This window comes from Athene noctua, chromosome 10 (genome assembly GCF_965140245.1).
Source record: "Athene noctua chromosome 10, bAthNoc1.hap1.1, whole genome shotgun sequence".
NCBI classification, from domain to species: Eukaryota; Metazoa; Chordata; class Aves; order Strigiformes; family Strigidae; genus Athene; species Athene noctua.
The window spans coordinates 19,612,348-19,629,362 of record NC_134046.1 but is presented as its reverse complement, the minus strand read 5'-3'; the positions used below and the strand labels follow the sequence as shown (position 1 = coordinate 19,629,362).

Below are 17,015 nucleotides of genomic sequence, written 5' to 3'. Positions count from 1 at the left end.
AAAAGACCTAGGGCAAAGTTCAAGGCATCAGCAATAAAAGAAGGAGCAAGGCCCACAGCCAGGCTGACCAGGTAGAACAATTAGAATTACCTCAGCAATTTTCTGGTATTCCTAGAAAAAGCAAGACTGTAGAAAATGTAAATCACCAAATACGGTAATTATTTCTGAATGAGGTAACTAATAAATCCAGAGGCAGACTGGTCTCAGAAGCAACAGACTGACATTTCTTTTTTAAGTGTGAAGAAAAGAAGTTGGAATAGTCCCATGTGAAAAGGCGGGCTGAGAATGTAATTCCACATCTCTCATTCAGTAGCTCCCTGGCTAGCATGGTTCTAAAAGTATGTTCAGGGTTTTGAAGAAATCAGCTGGGAAGACTGACCCTTTCCTATCAGGGATTTGTGTAAAGCCCCTTAGTAATGGTGTGCAGTACCCTGAAACATCTAAAAAAGGTTTGTTTCACTTTCCTGTATTGGAAGAAGACAAAGACATTAATTTGGGTCTCCAAGATACACGTGTAAAGGCAACTGTCTGAATAAGGTGTGACAACAGTGTCACCGGTAGAGGATGTACTGTTAGGTCTGCAGAAACTGTGGGGGTAATAATAATCCATGTGCCTGGAAAGACTTGGACTATCAGGTCTTCAAACTGACCTCACTCATGGAGGGAACAGCTACTTTCTAGGCAAGCACTTGAGATTCCCAGTAAGCAAAACAGCTGCCATGGAATCCTTGAAAGAATGTACCTTACTCACAAATGGTATGTTGCGTAACAGTTTCTGAAAGATATTCCAGCATCCATATTTTTTGTATTTCTGAAGAGAACTACTATGACGTTCAAAGACTGCAGACCACATAGGGACAATATCATGCATCTCTATTTGCTGCATTGCATATAGCACTAATGAGTGGTTTGAGGGGGAAGAAAACTTTCTAGAAGCCATTCCAGATGGCGATCTTCCTCTCATCTCATAATTTTAATAGGTTTCTTTGTAATTAAAAAATAAAAAAGGATGATAGAAACAAAAGGGATGAGAAAATTGATAATTTCTTGAAAAGACATCTTTGCCCCACTTTTACCACTCCCTATGAATCTGTGGTTGAAAAGTATTACAAAGAAGTTTCTAGGTCTGTAAATATCTACCAAAGATAAAGCAAACACTGTAAATAATGCCCTCAAGCATCAGGATATGATCTAAACAGGAAATCTTGAAAGCTCGTTGATGGTAGTGATGCCATACCATTCAAACTGAACAAGGATTCTCAAAAAATAAAAATTACTTCCTCGAAAATACTGACTAAGACTAAAAGAGGCAAAACGAAGAACAAAAATATCACAAGGGGAAAGAAAAAGCCATAATAAAGTCTGAAACGTATGTCAAGACACAAGCATAAATACATTTACAAAGAACCACCTCTAACTTCCAGAAGTGGTTGCCAGAATTTAAAGTAGTAGTATATATGTGTGTGTGCGTGTGTGTGCGCCCGCTTCACTTGTGAGATACGTCACATATTTGTACTGACATGAAAAAAGTGAGAAAAAGAAAGTGCTAATTTCTGCCACTGCTCCTAGCTCTACAAGTGCCCAGATTCAAATGTCTGGACATAAGCCTTCTTGGAGTAAGAAGGTACAGATGGTCATTCACTCAAAGAAGAGTATCTTCCCACAAATTTTGGAATCTTATATTTATGTACTTGACACATTATCTTTCTGTTTTACAACTACACGTGCTAAAACTAATGCTGGTTTCTCTGTAATGGCACCAAAAGTGTTCCCATTGTCTCACACCCCATTAGAAAGCTGTGCCTTCCTGTGAGATCGTACTCTCATCACCGAGCTGTGATGCAGGTCTGGTGCAATGACATTTGTTAGAACTTCCATCCAGCTAAAAGCTTATTTGACTGCTTCTTAGAATTCTCTAGAACTTCAACCAGTAATGCAATGAAGCTGTTCACAGCCAGAAATGAAAAGCATATCTTTGATCCACAGCATTAATACATTTAAAATAGCTGCTTCTTGAAGTGCAAGGTATAGACCACATATATAAATGGCCAGTGCATATATACTCCATGTAAATCCCACTGAAGTTCTCTATAGGGCTTCAAAAGGACTTAAAGAGACATAATTCATCCTTTTTTTTTTTTTTTTTTCTGCACAAGAGCAAATCTCCCCCTAAAACTAAAATTTTGGTAAAATATTAAAAAAATAAAATTCTGGTTAAACAAATAAGAATTCAGTGCCAGACTACCCTTGATTTTATTTACAGCTTTCCCGGCCCTTTTGTAGTCACAGATGGAAGAGACACACAAATACTTTTCTTGAATACATACTCTCATTGCCTCCTGGATGTGGTCCTGGCGTAGGAGCTCAGCTGAACGGTCCATGTACCACTTCAAGCATCGAATCAGTTCTCTGAATATAACAAACAGTGAAAAGATGATAAACATTCAGCACTATTTTAAAATTAGTCAGGTAACAAACATTTTGGTTTTAGGAAGGAATCTATAAAATAGTCTCATTTCACTCCATTTCAGTAGTCAGTTATAGCTGTCCCAGCCACTGAATTTACATAATATATACCTTTATTTAAGTTTCAAAACCAGAAAATTATTTCTTCTCTGTAATTGACTTAGACCATAAGGAACATCAAGAGAACATCAAAATGATGTTATTAAAGAGATAGCTTTGATAAAGACATGCAATATAGTTCTAAGACCCAAATATACTTTTTTTTTTTTTTAATAAGAAATTCCAGATCTCATATAAGAAATTTTTAGAAACTAAGATCACAAAGAAAATACATGCATCTATTTTCCTAAGGATACAATACCATCTGGACTAACTTCAAGAGTTATATTAAAAGCATATGTTATTTCAGACACCAGACTACTAAAAATCATTTGTTTTGTCTGAAAGAGGTGATAATTAACACAAAGCAGAACACCTCCTTACCCTCTGAACATGACTATGCCTTCTAGTATTGTACAGTATCTACAGTCTTTTACTTGCCATTGACAGAATTTTTTTTTTTTTTAATTACACTAAAAAGTGAATGGCTTGAAACAATCAAAACCAGTTATAAACTGTTTTTAATAGTTTACTATGGCCAAAGATAGGATATGCTCAAATATGCAAAAGAAATAGTCTAAAAGAAAGAAAAAAATCCCACCCTGAATGATAACTGTTACTGCTTACAAAAGTCTGTCTTACTCTCTGATGCAAAACTCAAAAAAAAATACTAGAAAATAAAGCAGAATCTTCAAAATGTCAGCGAAAATTAAGTTTTTGATCTACTGAAACGATACATTTTCTGTAATCAAATAGAACGTCATCTTCTGTGAATACCTGTCTGCTTTGGAAGAGGAAATTACAATTAGTTCTGTAAGCTTTCACACAAGTCTTATATCCCAGCCTTAAGACAAAAAATGTGCGTGTTCTTGGTAGCTCATTAGTACAGACTGATAATGAGTTGTCGTTGAGTGACAGTGTCTCGTCAGTTAAAAAAACCCAACTAAGATCTGCCAGTTGAGAGTGGCAAGGTAAACTCCAAAGTCTGTTCATTCTTCGCCACAGGTGACATGCAGCAGCTTTTCTCTTTAACTGTGCCAGAAAACTTTTATCTGAGTAGTTCTAATTTTGAAACCACTGCTAACATGAAGGTTATGATTCTGACGGTGACATCATTCAAAAGCTTGCTAATGCCATCTCTTGAAGTGGTGGATGAACAAAACCTACTTGTAAGCCAGTGCTCCTGCAAAATGCTTCTGAATGTAAGTGTCCATCACGGGTCGGAAATGAAAATACTTGCTGTCACGCAGGAGATTTATGATGAATACCTGTGGGAGATGAAAAAGTGAACCCATACTAGAGGAAATTGCACATTGTTGCTAGGTTTCTATAAACAAGTTACACAAGCTAAGGAACAATGAAATACATGAGTTTCTTTCAACAGTGAGTAGCTGTGTTATTAGACGTTATTTGCTTCTCCCAAATGACAGCAGATACTGTCCTCGGATCTGCTGATGTTACCCTGCCCTCCTCACCTCATTATTACCGAAAACATAAGGCTGGATCCAGCTGAATATTTCATATCTCATAGAAGTAAAAGACTAGTGACATAATAAGAAGAAACTTCAGACTTACTGACCATGAGATAAAGTAACAATTCAGCAGCTTACCAAAGACTGAAAGACCAACAGCCCATACTTTTCTGTGTTGTCATCCAAAACTACAAACAATGTGTCGAGAATATCTTGTAGGAACTAAAATGACATGAACAAACAATGAATTTAAAATTCAACTGTATTCAAAAGAAGGTTATTTCCGCCCTCCCTCCTTATTTCACACATGTTAATACCTCTAAAACACTTGCCAAGGACAAACCACTTCAGGTTCATCCATATGACTCAACAGATTTTCACTTTTTTTTTTTACTAAGAATAATTTTTCTCTTTACAAGGAATATTTCTCAACAAAAATGACAGAAAAAAAAAGGGATATGTACTGCATGACAGATCTGTAAATATAACTGAGTGTTCCTTTCACTGTACACTGACTAAAAGTGCTACCTAACCACAGCAGCAAAACAACTCACTTTCATTCTCATACCATTAGAGTTTATCAGGTATTTTTTGTCATCGAATTTAAGACTTGGAAACACATTAACTGGTGCTCCAAATTATGTTTAATATTGAAAACTTTTGTTATATGACAGAAAGTAGAGCTTTTATAACAACCATTAATTAGGTCAAGTTACATATTGCCAACTGTTTCTTTCACCCATAACACTGTGGCTTACTGAATGCTGACAATTCAGTGATTTTCTTTCCTGAAAACACAGTCCTCAGAAAGGAGGATGAAAAATTCCAAAGATCAAGTCAACTGCAGACTCTCTCATGATTTTTTAATCTATTCTAATTAAATTTCTGATGTGGAAAACAAGAAATAAAATATAACAATTTATGAAGTCTCTGAAAAGATAGAATTCACAGTGTGCATCAAAAAGTACAAAAAGAGGGAACATTCAGAAGCGCACTGCAGGTCTGAATTCACTTGTTATCACAGATACATCCAAAGACTGTTATTTCATGTAGTACCTTAACAATTTCCTCGCCACTGACATGTCTCAGTCTTCCTAGAATATCCATCACACGATCTGGGTAAGCTTTCCATTTCAGTAGGGCAAGCAAATCCACTGCAGAACAGTGAGAGAAAGAGCTAGAATCATACAGGGAGGGAAGCATGGCAACCCCAGACCCACCAGAGATTCGTTATATGCTACTCTTCTGCTCTTGTAGTTCGTATGTCTCGTGCAAAAAATAAATACGGGAAAACAAGAAGGCACATATGGAGTAAGTCCAATACTACCAACAAAGAAATGAATGGAGGAACAATGAAGTACTTTAAAAAAACACTGCATTTTTCCCTTCGTGACCTGACACTGCATTGTGGACAATCCACTTTTGTCTTCCCATGCTTAAGGGACACTGCCATAACAAATTTTTATTTATTTAGTAACTCTGTAAAAGCTGAACAAAACAAACTTTGGATTGTGTACAAGTGCTAACATTCAATTTTCTGTTCTTCAATCATTTAATGAAAATTAACTTTAACATATTACCCTTCTCTTGCACTTACGAGTAGCGTCTGTAATTTCTCTGCCATTTCTGCCAATATCCTTATTTCCTCAAAAAAACCAGTTTCTGCTCATTTCAATAGTGTTAGTAAAAAGAAAAGCAATACATATAATGAAATTATAACAAAGAAGTATTTTAGTACAAGAAACAGCGCAGAAGCATACCCATCTTGTCTCTTTTTCATAGTCCCTGTTGCCTCGGGCAATTCTGAAGAATCAGCTACTTACCATTCTGGGTCAGTTTGGTAGAAGAAAGCTGTGTGGAGACTGAGAAGGTCTCTTTGGTGCTGCGCTGGAAAATGAGGCTGGAAGGGATGTTGGGGCAGCCGTTGTAGTCCTCTTTGCAGCAAGGCAGCCCCAGGTACAGTGCGTGATTGTTAAAGGTGCTGTTCTCATCACACTGCGGGTACAGGACAAGAAATGGAATTGTACCTCTCTATCTCATTCCACACACTCACACCCTGACAGCAACTGGTTAACATTATTTTTATTGATCTTCTGGGTGCACAAAAACACTTCTAAGAAAAAGCTCTGCTTACCACCTTCTACATACACAAAACAGACCCAGCTCTAGAAAGTGTGGTCTCCTGACCACTGACTCTTTAGAACTTACTGTGACCTTCCAACTGTACAGCTTAGTGCTGCTGTCTGAAAATCATAGTGAAGAAATAAACCATGGTAAATCAGCATGAGAAATAACCCCAAACAACGCCCCCCAAACCCTCTGCTACAGGGTTGCCAAGCTGTAGCACTGTAACATGATGCATATGAAGTACAGCGCAACTTCATAATACAAAGTTATAGAGTAATGCCACGGGCTAGTAAAACTGCTGAATAAACACTAGTACATTTGAATTAAAAATGGATAGGATTAACAGAAGATAAATCATCATTATCTGGAGGGAAAAGGTAAGCTCTACCTAGAATAGATGGCTGAATCCATACCTAGTCATGTGGTTTTGATTTTATTAAATTTGGAACAGTTGTTAATCTGTTCCTCACATACTTCTAATGAAGGGGGAAAAAGAGCTAATGTAATGACCATTGCTTATTTAAAATGAAGTAGAGATGAGTAGCTGAAAAGTCTGCAGGGAGGAATTGGTACCTTATAAACATAAAGCTCGTGGATATCATCTGACAAGGTAGTGCCATCATCTCTCATCAATGGAGTGAACGCAAAACCAAAGAGCTTCTTCTCTCCCTTGTCTTTTGCTGTAGCAAGAAATAGAAATAAGGAATCATACCTGTACATATTCTGTCCATCCATATATAGCACACATATTCACTAACTTCTCTGCACACCTAACAAAAAGCATGCAGGTTACATAAGAAACAATATATAATATGCCTAATTCTATGCAAATGATCAACAAGCCTCAAACCAAACACAAACATGCTTAACATAGTAAAATATAGAATATACATGCTGTAAAGAAAACATTCTATGGGAAAACACTACAAAAGAACATCAGGGGAGAACATCTACAAGAAGTTTTGCCCTGCAATGACTGTCCATGATGCTTTTAATGTGATGTTTAATAAATGTAGCAACTGGCTAATTAGCAGTGCATCTTTACTGTATTTTAGGTTGGCACTCCTTTCCTGCTTTCCACTCAGTACAGCCTCATCCAAATACAAATTGACAATGGAAATGCCTCAGCTTTTTTAGATTTCTCTTGGTTATATTTTGCACTCACTGGAGCAATGTCTGAACTCAAACCGAAGGTGAGACCCACGGAACCTGTCTATAGGGATGGGCAACTTGATGATTTCCCCCCATCGAGGGCTGTTATTGTGGTAAAGGACAAAAGAGTGGTATGCACTCCTGCTTGGCTCTCCTGAGCCCAGGCTGATGCAGTCCTGGAACAAAAGAAAACATCACATCACTACAGATGAGTCATTTTATTACATGGTGATAAGCTTTATATAACTCATATCTTTCTGTAGACATAAAGGACAAGTCAGAAGGAGAAACTCAGACACAATAAAATCTGAAATTTTTGAAGAGATTTTTAAACTGCTTTGGGTCAAAGGACAAGTGAGGAGACCTATGATACTGGATTAATTCCAGTATCTTGTTATCATTTAAGCTAACTTTCCCATCAAGCACAGAATGAGTACAATAGACACAAGTACAAATATATAAAATGAGTCCAAAAAAAGAGGACTTAATAGGACCATAATTAGATTAGACTTTCCTGAAAATATCATTTAATCGATTTCTGCCTCAGTATCTCAGTTCAGAAGTGATACCTGAACTTTTCAAATTCTTAAAAATGTTGGTCTTTCGGAACTACAACCATCCTGCCTCACTGAGTATCCCAGAAAATTCTGATCAAGTTACTTCACTACTGGTAAGAAAATAATTTCTATTGAATAGTCATCACCTAAAAATATAATGGGATTTAAATTTTTGCTTTTAGATATAAAAAGCTCAAGAGCTCTTGCCCCATCTATGTATTCTCAAAACACAGATTAAAAAAACATTGGCATTATTCAGGAAATATAGAAATCCTTAGTCAGAACATGAGCAAAGGAAGTTAGGAGAAATGCTGAAGTCCTGAAATAAGGATAGTAAAAGTTCCTTTGTAATGAAGACATAGAAAGCAATATAAGCACTAACACATGTTCTAGAATCTAGCACTTACAAAGTGGTCCAAAAGGTATGATATCTTATAACAGCACGCAGAGAAAAGAAACTTAGTGATTCTCCACTTTTAGCATCTCTAAGGATAATGAATCCAAGAAGAAACAGAAGCTAAGGAGACCCAGAACAACACATGCAATATAAATTCTGACATAAAACCACCTCAAATGGACTACCATAATGACAAGAACAACTACTGGTCATTTCCCCAAGGCATCTCTAATTTCTATCCCAAGAAAATACTCACAATGTTAATTTGATTTTTTTGTATGTAATGAAGGGACTACCAAGTCAACCATATTCCATTATCCAGAGCCAGTTAGTTCGGCCTGTAGTAATATTCTTCTGGCTTTGAAAAAGCTAAGAATTTGTCAAGGAGCCCAAAAAATAAAGAAAAGTTCTCTAGAATTTTGGGATTCAATGCAAGAAAGCCTCCTTGAATGGAGATTCATTGCAAAGGTTCTAATCCAAACTGTGTGACTGTAGCATTGAGACAAAACTCAATTCTCTCAACAAAGTCTTAGTAACCATACAGTGTGTGCCACAATCCCAGCATAAAGGTGAATTTTTTTAGACAGTAACAAGAATTAACTGTTGCAGATATGAACAGGTTGGAGTGGGAGTAGTGGTGACAGTACTAAAAATCAGAATGCCTGTAACATCCCAGTTACATTCTGTAATGAGTGACTTGCACATCAACACAGCAATTCCAAGACCTCATTCTGCATTGTTCTTAGGAGAAAGTAAAATAATATTTGTATTTCTTCTAAAAGAAAGAAATTTGAAAAAATTCAAATTTTAATGTGAGCATTTTTCTGATGCCTCAAAAAATTACCTGCCTCGGCATACAAATGGCCAGTCTTTGAATGCTGTTTCATGCTAGAAACTTTAAATAAATTAATAGGTGAAGAGTCTTTCCTTCTGGTTGACAACTTCATTTCTATGCATTTATACTACAATCTATAGTCTGAGGAGGAAGGATTGTTTAATATTTAATTCTGAATTTGATCTGCAAATATAAACATGAAACAAGTCTCCATACACTTAGTTACCATGAGAATCAAATATGTAGGTGAATTAGAGGGCAGAGGCAAGTCAGGGAAGCTAAACTAGAAAAAGTATCAGATAAAAATTTTATTGTTTAAGGTATGCCTTGTAATTAGTAAGATTTCTGCTACGGGAACAGAAAGAAGAATAATTGAGAAATGTGTCAATGTTTTTTATTTTTCAGCCTATATTGAAAGATACTAACATTTGAGTACAACCTTTTTGAAAATGAATGCTCATTTTCATTTAGAACAGCACTGTGTTTTGGGAATAATTTCAGCGCTTGCTTTCAAAAGGACTATTTCTGGACCAAGATATACGCAACAGCAATACGGATTTGAGACACAGAATATTCTCATTAATGCTGTGTATGGCTGATGAAGTCTTCACAAAGATATAATTCAGATCTGGATTGTGGTGCTGGTCAGGAAAAGTTTAGAGATTTTTTTTCTAACATCAGATGAAAAATTTGTGGCAGTTACCCCACTGTACCATGTAACTCAGCACACACTTTCTCATTTGGAAAGGCCATAGGTCAGCAACAGTAAAGGGGATTGCCACCAAGAACAGTAGTGCTTTGAGGTCAGTGATTGAACTTTCAGTCTTCTGCCCATACCACTGTAAGCTCGAACTGCAGTTTTTTATTAGCTTCTCTTCTCTATCACCTACAGAAAGTTATTAAATTAATTAGACAAATAAAATAGAAGAAAAAATAGCTACACTTGACTGTGGAAGTAATCTTGGGTCACACGAGTGATCATCCAGGGGACAGGGAACCCAAACAAAGCAATTCCCTTCATCAGTACTGCACCAAGCCCTATCCAACACACACCTTGTTCTTAGCATTTATATTAAAAAGACTCCTCTTGTTGCAGTCCTCAGTATTTTCTTTTAGATTATTTTGAATGACTGAAATTAAAGTCCTGATCTAGCAGTCTCTTTACAGCCGCTTCATCTAGGAATTTAATTATATTCTGTCTTTGGGTGAAACCAGCTGCCTCCTAATAGAAAATGGCAGGTCATCATCACACACTGCTCTGGTGTTCATACTGAAGGTTACATAAACCAGATAGTTGCAGTGACAGAACAAGCCATCTAGGGTTTTAAACTAAATTCTTAATATAAAAGATAAGCCAGTATCCATTTAGTGGCATACTAAAATAATCCAGACTAAACGACCTGTGTTAAGTTTTAGACAAATGGATACCCAGACTTCCCAAAACCCACTGCGCACAGGCAGGATGGTTAGAACTGATGGAGCTCTTTGTTCTCAGGGCTTTTCACCTGAAGCATGGGAAGATTTTAAGCACAAACTTTGCCTCTATTTTACAACCAAAATCTGCACTCTGAACGTGGAGACAAACCGGAAATCTACAGTTTAAGAATTTGAATCCTTACAATTTTCAGGGCATTTCTATAGGCTTGGAGCAGTCCTATACACTTAAGTGCCAATCATCTTCTACAAGGACAAGGATATTGCCATTGAATGGTAACATAATGCCCTAAGTTAGAAGTAATTCCAGATGGCAGTCTCATTTTCTTTAACTTTGGTACATGAATTTTCAGAATTTTTAAATCACGTAGAAACTATGACAGTGATGAAAAAAGAGGAGACATGATTAATTTGCAAACTCAACTCTAAGTAGCTGCATCTTTCTCTTATGTACATGTGATTGTTCCTTCAAACCCTCATTTAGCACTTTTGAACTGTCTCTATATTCAGTTCAACTGATACTCAGTTTCATGTTATTTTTCCAGCTCTATTCTGCAGTTCAGAGACATCACAAATGTACCTAAAGAGTGAGAGGGAGTTCAAATTAAAGGGAAGCAGAGTTCAGCTTCTACTGTCCTACTGTCCCTTTTACATATTTTTCAGTAGATACACTAGCTTGTACCTTTGAGTATTTCCTACATAGAAAAATTCTAGTGTCTGCATGCTTGAAATACAATGGATCTTAGGCATCAGTAGACATCATGAACCAAAGGTCTCCCTGATATAAACCAAGTATCTTTGTTGCTTTGACTGCAACTATACAGAGGAGCAATAATACAAAAACCAGTATAAAGATTTTCTTTTAATTATGTGGTTTATATTTTTAAAATACAAAAGATCCTTTCTATCTAAAGTCTCTCCTTCATGACAAATGTTCACCTGAATTTTTTCTAATCAGATTGACCGCCTTTCAGTGTTGTTTGTACCATATCTGGCCCACTATCCCATGTAAAGCCCTGAAGTTACAGTAGTAATAACACACAAGGGTAAGAAAAAGAATAAATTAGTATCTGTGAATGACCATTCCAACCAAAACCACAGAAGTTCAGACTGATAACATCCAGAAATGGCTTTAATACTTAATCATTAGGTACAGTTACAGTATAATTAGCTACTATTATGTACGTTAGCATCTGAAGATGCTGATATTGCAGTTTGGAAAGTAAAGACCTACACTGGTCTTTGGCAGACTGCTGTGAAATAAAGTGAGGATTAAAAATATGTCATTCAATTTGAAAGGTATGTCTAATGCAATTAAACAGAAAAGGATCATGATCTCCCTGCAACAGCTATGAGCACAAACCAGTTCCTTACAAGAGACAGACTTTACTGTTAGTGAAATCACAAGCAATTGGAGTAATAAAGAGAAAGTTCTCCTTTCAATTAAAAAAACCAGACTGTGGCAATGAGTTTGGTACACAAGCACTTTGATGTTTAGTCTTTTCTACAGTAATGGCTACAAAGGCCATTTTATTGTTATGGGGGTAAAAAAAGGTAGGGAGAAGTTATGACTAATGGCAGCCATTTCTCCATTTCTGATAGATGCTTATGTCAAAATACTTTTCCGTTTACTTCTCTATCCTCAAGCCCTCCCACTCCACAGAAAGCTGACTTATCTACGTTCTTCTCTTCCAATAATACTAAAAGCAAGAACAGAGGAAATAAAAAAAAAATAAAAAATCATTAAACATCACCACTCACAGCTGGAATGGAGCCATCCCAGCGTGAAAGCCAAGATCTTGGAAATAAGACTATTCAAAATTATTTTGCAAAACTACATTCAGTACCATTACTGCAACAACACAGATTTAAAAGTCTCTCTTGTAATCACATTTCATCATGTTGTACGACACACATTATTTCATTTTAGATATCTGTCATATACTCTTCAGTTCTTTCTGACTACAGTTACTCTAAATTTTATTTTTACTACAGCCACTGACATCACATTTTGAAATTACTTAAGCTTTTCAGTTTATGAGCATTTTCTCCAAGTCCTCTATTCCTATACAGGGGAAGTGTTCCAAGTTCTTTCAAATTTATAACTGACCACTTTCTTCATCATAATATATGGTTTAAAAATGTAGCTAAAAAAAAAAGAGCTAGTTTTAGTTTAGCACCTTCCTTGCATCAGAGACAACCAAACAAGAGAACATGTCCATGGAGCAAGCAGATGGCCCCTGAAGCTCGGAGGAAATAAACACTTACCTTCAAGATTTCTCCATCCGCATAGAGCACATACATGGTCACTTCAATGTTCTTCTGCACGCTTTTCCCCCCTCTTTCAAAGTCTCCCTTTTCTAATGTCAGGTATAAGTCATTGCGTATATCACCTACAGTAAAAGAGTGGAGTCACAGGCTTAAACTCAACATGGAAGACTCGGTGCCCAATTCTGCAAATTCTTTTCTGTGTTCTGCAAGACTATGGCTGATGCCCAAATCATTCCAAGCGGCAAGTTAATTGTTAATAAAGATGAACATTTTAATATCAGTGCATAAAATCAGACCATTGTTAGTAATGCCTTTATTAAAGGTGAACTCAGAATCAATACTTGCTTTTATTGTGTAAGCGGAAAAGGGAAAAAAGACCTACTAATTTGTCTAGTTACCTGATTTGGAAGTATCAGGGTAAGCCTGACAAAACATCATTAACATCAGACCTCCTATTTTCAATATATTTTAAGCAAAATAAATATTTTTCTGACGATTAGCAGAAAACTATGCTAAGTTAGCTCTTTAAGTATTTTCCATATTTTTAATAATCTCTTTTTCTCATAACAACAAAACAAAAGCAGTCTTTCTGGAAACCTGATTGTAATTCAGTTCAGATGGATTAAGAAGGAATTATAAATGATTTTTTTTTTGCTAGATTTCTGGCTAGCCTCTGCTATCCATATGCATGGATATAAGAAAGCGGGCAGTATGGCTACTTGCCAATTTCTCACTACCTCATTTTCAAGAGCTTTCAGAGCAAATGACTATATTCAGAAATAGAAATTCTAGCATCTATCTCAGCATCTTGTTATCCTGAATTTCACAGATTCTAGCTCACTTTTTTTTTTTTTTAAGAATCTGATTTGGGAAACTCTGCTTTCAAAAACAATGCAGTCAATTGTAAAGTGTGCACCAAAAGGATAGCAGGTAGCACCTATTTTTCTGTAAGATTTAGTTACTGTCACCATTTCATGATGGCTCACTTACCACTTCTTTTTATTTACTTGCCGAAAAGGCAATCATACTGAAAGGCAATATATAAAAATACAAAAAATTACAATAAAAAATTAAACTTTTTCAAGGCAAGTATTTTGTTAAGCAGCCTGAAGTAATGGAATAGTTATCCAGCAAAGCAGAGACTCCTTGAATGTCTGACTTCTTCCACTTGGAGAAACTGATGCAGTTAAATCTGTTTATTAATCAGAAGCACAAAGAAATAGGCAGCATTTGCTTTCAGGCAGTGAGGGATATCCTTTTGTGTCTGTCAAAGAAGCACTTCAAATTCTTCTTCAAGTCTGTAACCCCACAGAATTTGTTTCTTAATCTACTGTAGGGACAAACAATAGAAGCTTTCAGTCCTGCCTTTACTTTCATTTTTATTTCTGGAGATAAGGACAACTTTTTAAGCATGGAAAATACAGGTCTGTAGCTGACATTCAGTGCTTTTTGCTAGGAACTCTCTATGAATGGGAATCTGTATGCAAAATGTCCTCCTTTTTCCATCAACCTCTCTCTCACTGTGGATTCACACAGAGCTGACTGCTTGAAATGCCTCAGTTAGAGGTCTGAAAATGCTATGGTTCATTAATGGGGAAAAGAAGACAGCAAGAGGCTGGTGAAAGACCTCAAATATTTGATCTGTTTTTTCTCATCAAAGAATAGTCATCAAATGCAAAACTCCACAGTCCACAACAACAGAGAAAATTATCTGTGCATTTCTCTTGCTGTTCAAAATCAAGCTCAGCTACCTGTATATTGACTATAGGAATATCAAGGAAATACAAAACTCTTCACAGAAGATAATTTAAGTAGGGACTTTTGTTTTGAAAATTCTCCTACTTAACAGACTCTGTCCTTTTTTTATTAGCAGTTTGCACAATGAGGACCAAAGTTTAAATTTGTATGCTATAACAATAGAAATTAATTGTACTCATTATAATTAGCGTTTTGGAGCTTCCTATTTATGACCTCTTTTCTGGAAGAGAGTCTGGCTACACAAAGTCCAATGTCAGATTGCAAATAATTTTCCAGCCTAAATTAAAGGCAGCACTTGGTTATATATAGCATCTTATCTTCCATTAAGCTTAACAGGAGAAATATTACTGCACTAATTAAAAAAATGCCTTTGGGGTAGGGGGTAGAGGAATCTAAAAAACAGTGGATTTGCATCAAAATGAATAAAAAAAGAAGGAAAAGAGTATTTTAGTGAAGTACAATGGCGGACCTTCTGTTACAAAAATACAGTCTATTGAATCATAAAATTAGAAAAGGTCATTACATATAGTAAAAGTAGGAAAGTAAACATATCTAGCAAAGACAAAAATCATTTAACTATCAGGTATGGAGCCCATCAGGTTTTTTTAAAATCTGGAGTTTAAACTACAAACTCACACACTTTTATTTCCGTGAAAATAACGTTACTACAAAGAACTATCCTTTTCCCAACATATTGGTTAACTACATCTCTTGCTCAGCCCTCACAAGCCATTTTTTTCCTCCAACTGCTACTGTTTTTGAGGGGTTTGAGCTCAGATGCATTAATGGGCTGCACAGAAAGTAGAGCAAATGCTTGAACACAGGGCAGTTTATTAAAAATTTTGAGTATGCAAATTGCAAGGCTAGAGAAAACATTCTGCACACCACCACACAAGTGCACTAACAGATAGCACAGTGCAGCTTGCGTGTGACTAAACAAAAAGTGTGATCAGTATGATCAAGAAGTGATCCCTGTCAGCTCTAACACTGAATGACAGCTACATATCAAGTAAAAAAATCTTGGCAGATAGAGCTTTTTCCATATTTAATTCCATTATATAAAAAAAAAGATAAATAAACAACTTGTCTAATAAACCAGACAATTTGTGCCCTCTGTGTGGCAAACTACTGTACAAACAGTACTGGCTCCAAAGTGACTGTAACTCTTGCATTTTGAGAGAAAAACAGTGTACTACTCCAAGTTGGATCACTTAGGCCTTACATCTTCACAAATAGAGCAGTGCAGATTATAAAACTGGGTTAGCTGTGGCCTCCTATCATTAGTACAGGAATAAAAAAGTGCTAGAAGGCTAGTGGGTCAAAGTATTTATAGACTAAAACCTGCAGATGACATTTTAAGCTGAGGTCTCTCTGTTAGACGTCTGTCAAGGATGAACTGAAAACTAATGAGAGCTTTCAGAATGGTATTTGTTTCAAAGCCCATCTCCCTACAATTGTTTTCAATTTAAAACAAAATGTAAACTGCTTTTTAGCATAAAATACGTGCAGTTCTAACATATGCAGTTACTAATCTTGATGAAATGTCTTAAATTACAGTATTTTTCACAATAATAAAAAACCAAATTATTTTTGATGTGTTATGCAGCTCTTCCTTTACCCTCCCTTCACCTTTATGAGGGTTTTGTTTTGTTTGTTTTAACCTATTTACAAAGCCTTATGCCAAATGTACAATTGTTTAAATTATAAATCATAAATTATAGCTTTGGGGGGTTTGCTTATATTGAAATGTAATCCTTTCTCATATCACCTGAAACTATTTTAGGAGTGGTGGAAAAAGGCTACACAAGCCATATTGATTTTGTGTTTACAATATACAGAAGTGTACTGGAATATTTCCAAATACTTACTCATCATTTTCAAGGCTTACTAAGATAACATTTAGTTGTCCAATGGCCAATAATTGTCTAGTATCAATTAGAATAAGTAGAACATTTATCCTGATAAGTATGGTAGGTTTTCACTAGAAGACTAACCAGTTACTTGAACTGGAATGTTGTAACAATTTAGAGAAACCATCTGCATCGAATCAGACACTCTTTATCAAGGGATCCTAAAAGATTTTGTACAGTAAGGACAGGAATAGTCCCTGTTTTATACAGGTGAATACTGTGTCAAAAAAAGGTTACATAATTCACATTAATTCCTACAGGAGAAAGAGGCAAAGAAATCTCTGACATCTTGATTCTAGCAAACTTGTTTTCTAAGAGGTCAATGTTCTATGACTTTGTGAACCTGTAAAGGACACGTAACATATCTCTGTAAGCTGGGGAAAAGTGGCAGCTCACAACATTCAGGATGTGCAGGCCTAGTTTCCAGTAACCTAGCAAAATAACTCTATTTATGCAGAAAATCCTCACTGGATTTTTTTTAAACCAAAAGTCTTTTACAATTTAAGCAGCCAAGGACATTCTATAAAAATTAGTATT

At 36.0% G+C, this 17,015-nt stretch overlaps 1 protein-coding gene across 10 annotated transcripts in view; it reads right to left on the bottom strand.

Annotated features, from left to right (window-relative positions):
• The window catches only part of DOCK3 (dedicator of cytokinesis 3), a 222,402-nt gene that overhangs the window by 64,028 nt on the left and 141,359 nt on the right, over positions 1-17,015 (bottom strand). For all 10 annotated transcript variants that reach the window (XM_074913853.1, XM_074913859.1, XM_074913854.1 and 7 more), the window contains exons 15-22: positions 12,808-12,932; positions 7,330-7,492; positions 6,738-6,844; positions 5,861-6,032; positions 5,094-5,191; positions 4,176-4,259; positions 3,733-3,833; positions 2,328-2,409 (exon numbers count right to left, since the gene is read on the bottom strand). In XM_074913853.1, the coding sequence (XP_074769954.1) occupies positions 2,328-2,409; positions 3,733-3,833; positions 4,176-4,259; positions 5,094-5,191; positions 5,861-6,032; positions 6,738-6,844; positions 7,330-7,492; positions 12,808-12,932 (932 nt within the window). The remainder of the gene's footprint in view (positions 1-2,327; positions 2,410-3,732; positions 3,834-4,175; positions 4,260-5,093; positions 5,192-5,860; positions 6,033-6,737; positions 6,845-7,329; positions 7,493-12,807; positions 12,933-17,015) is intronic.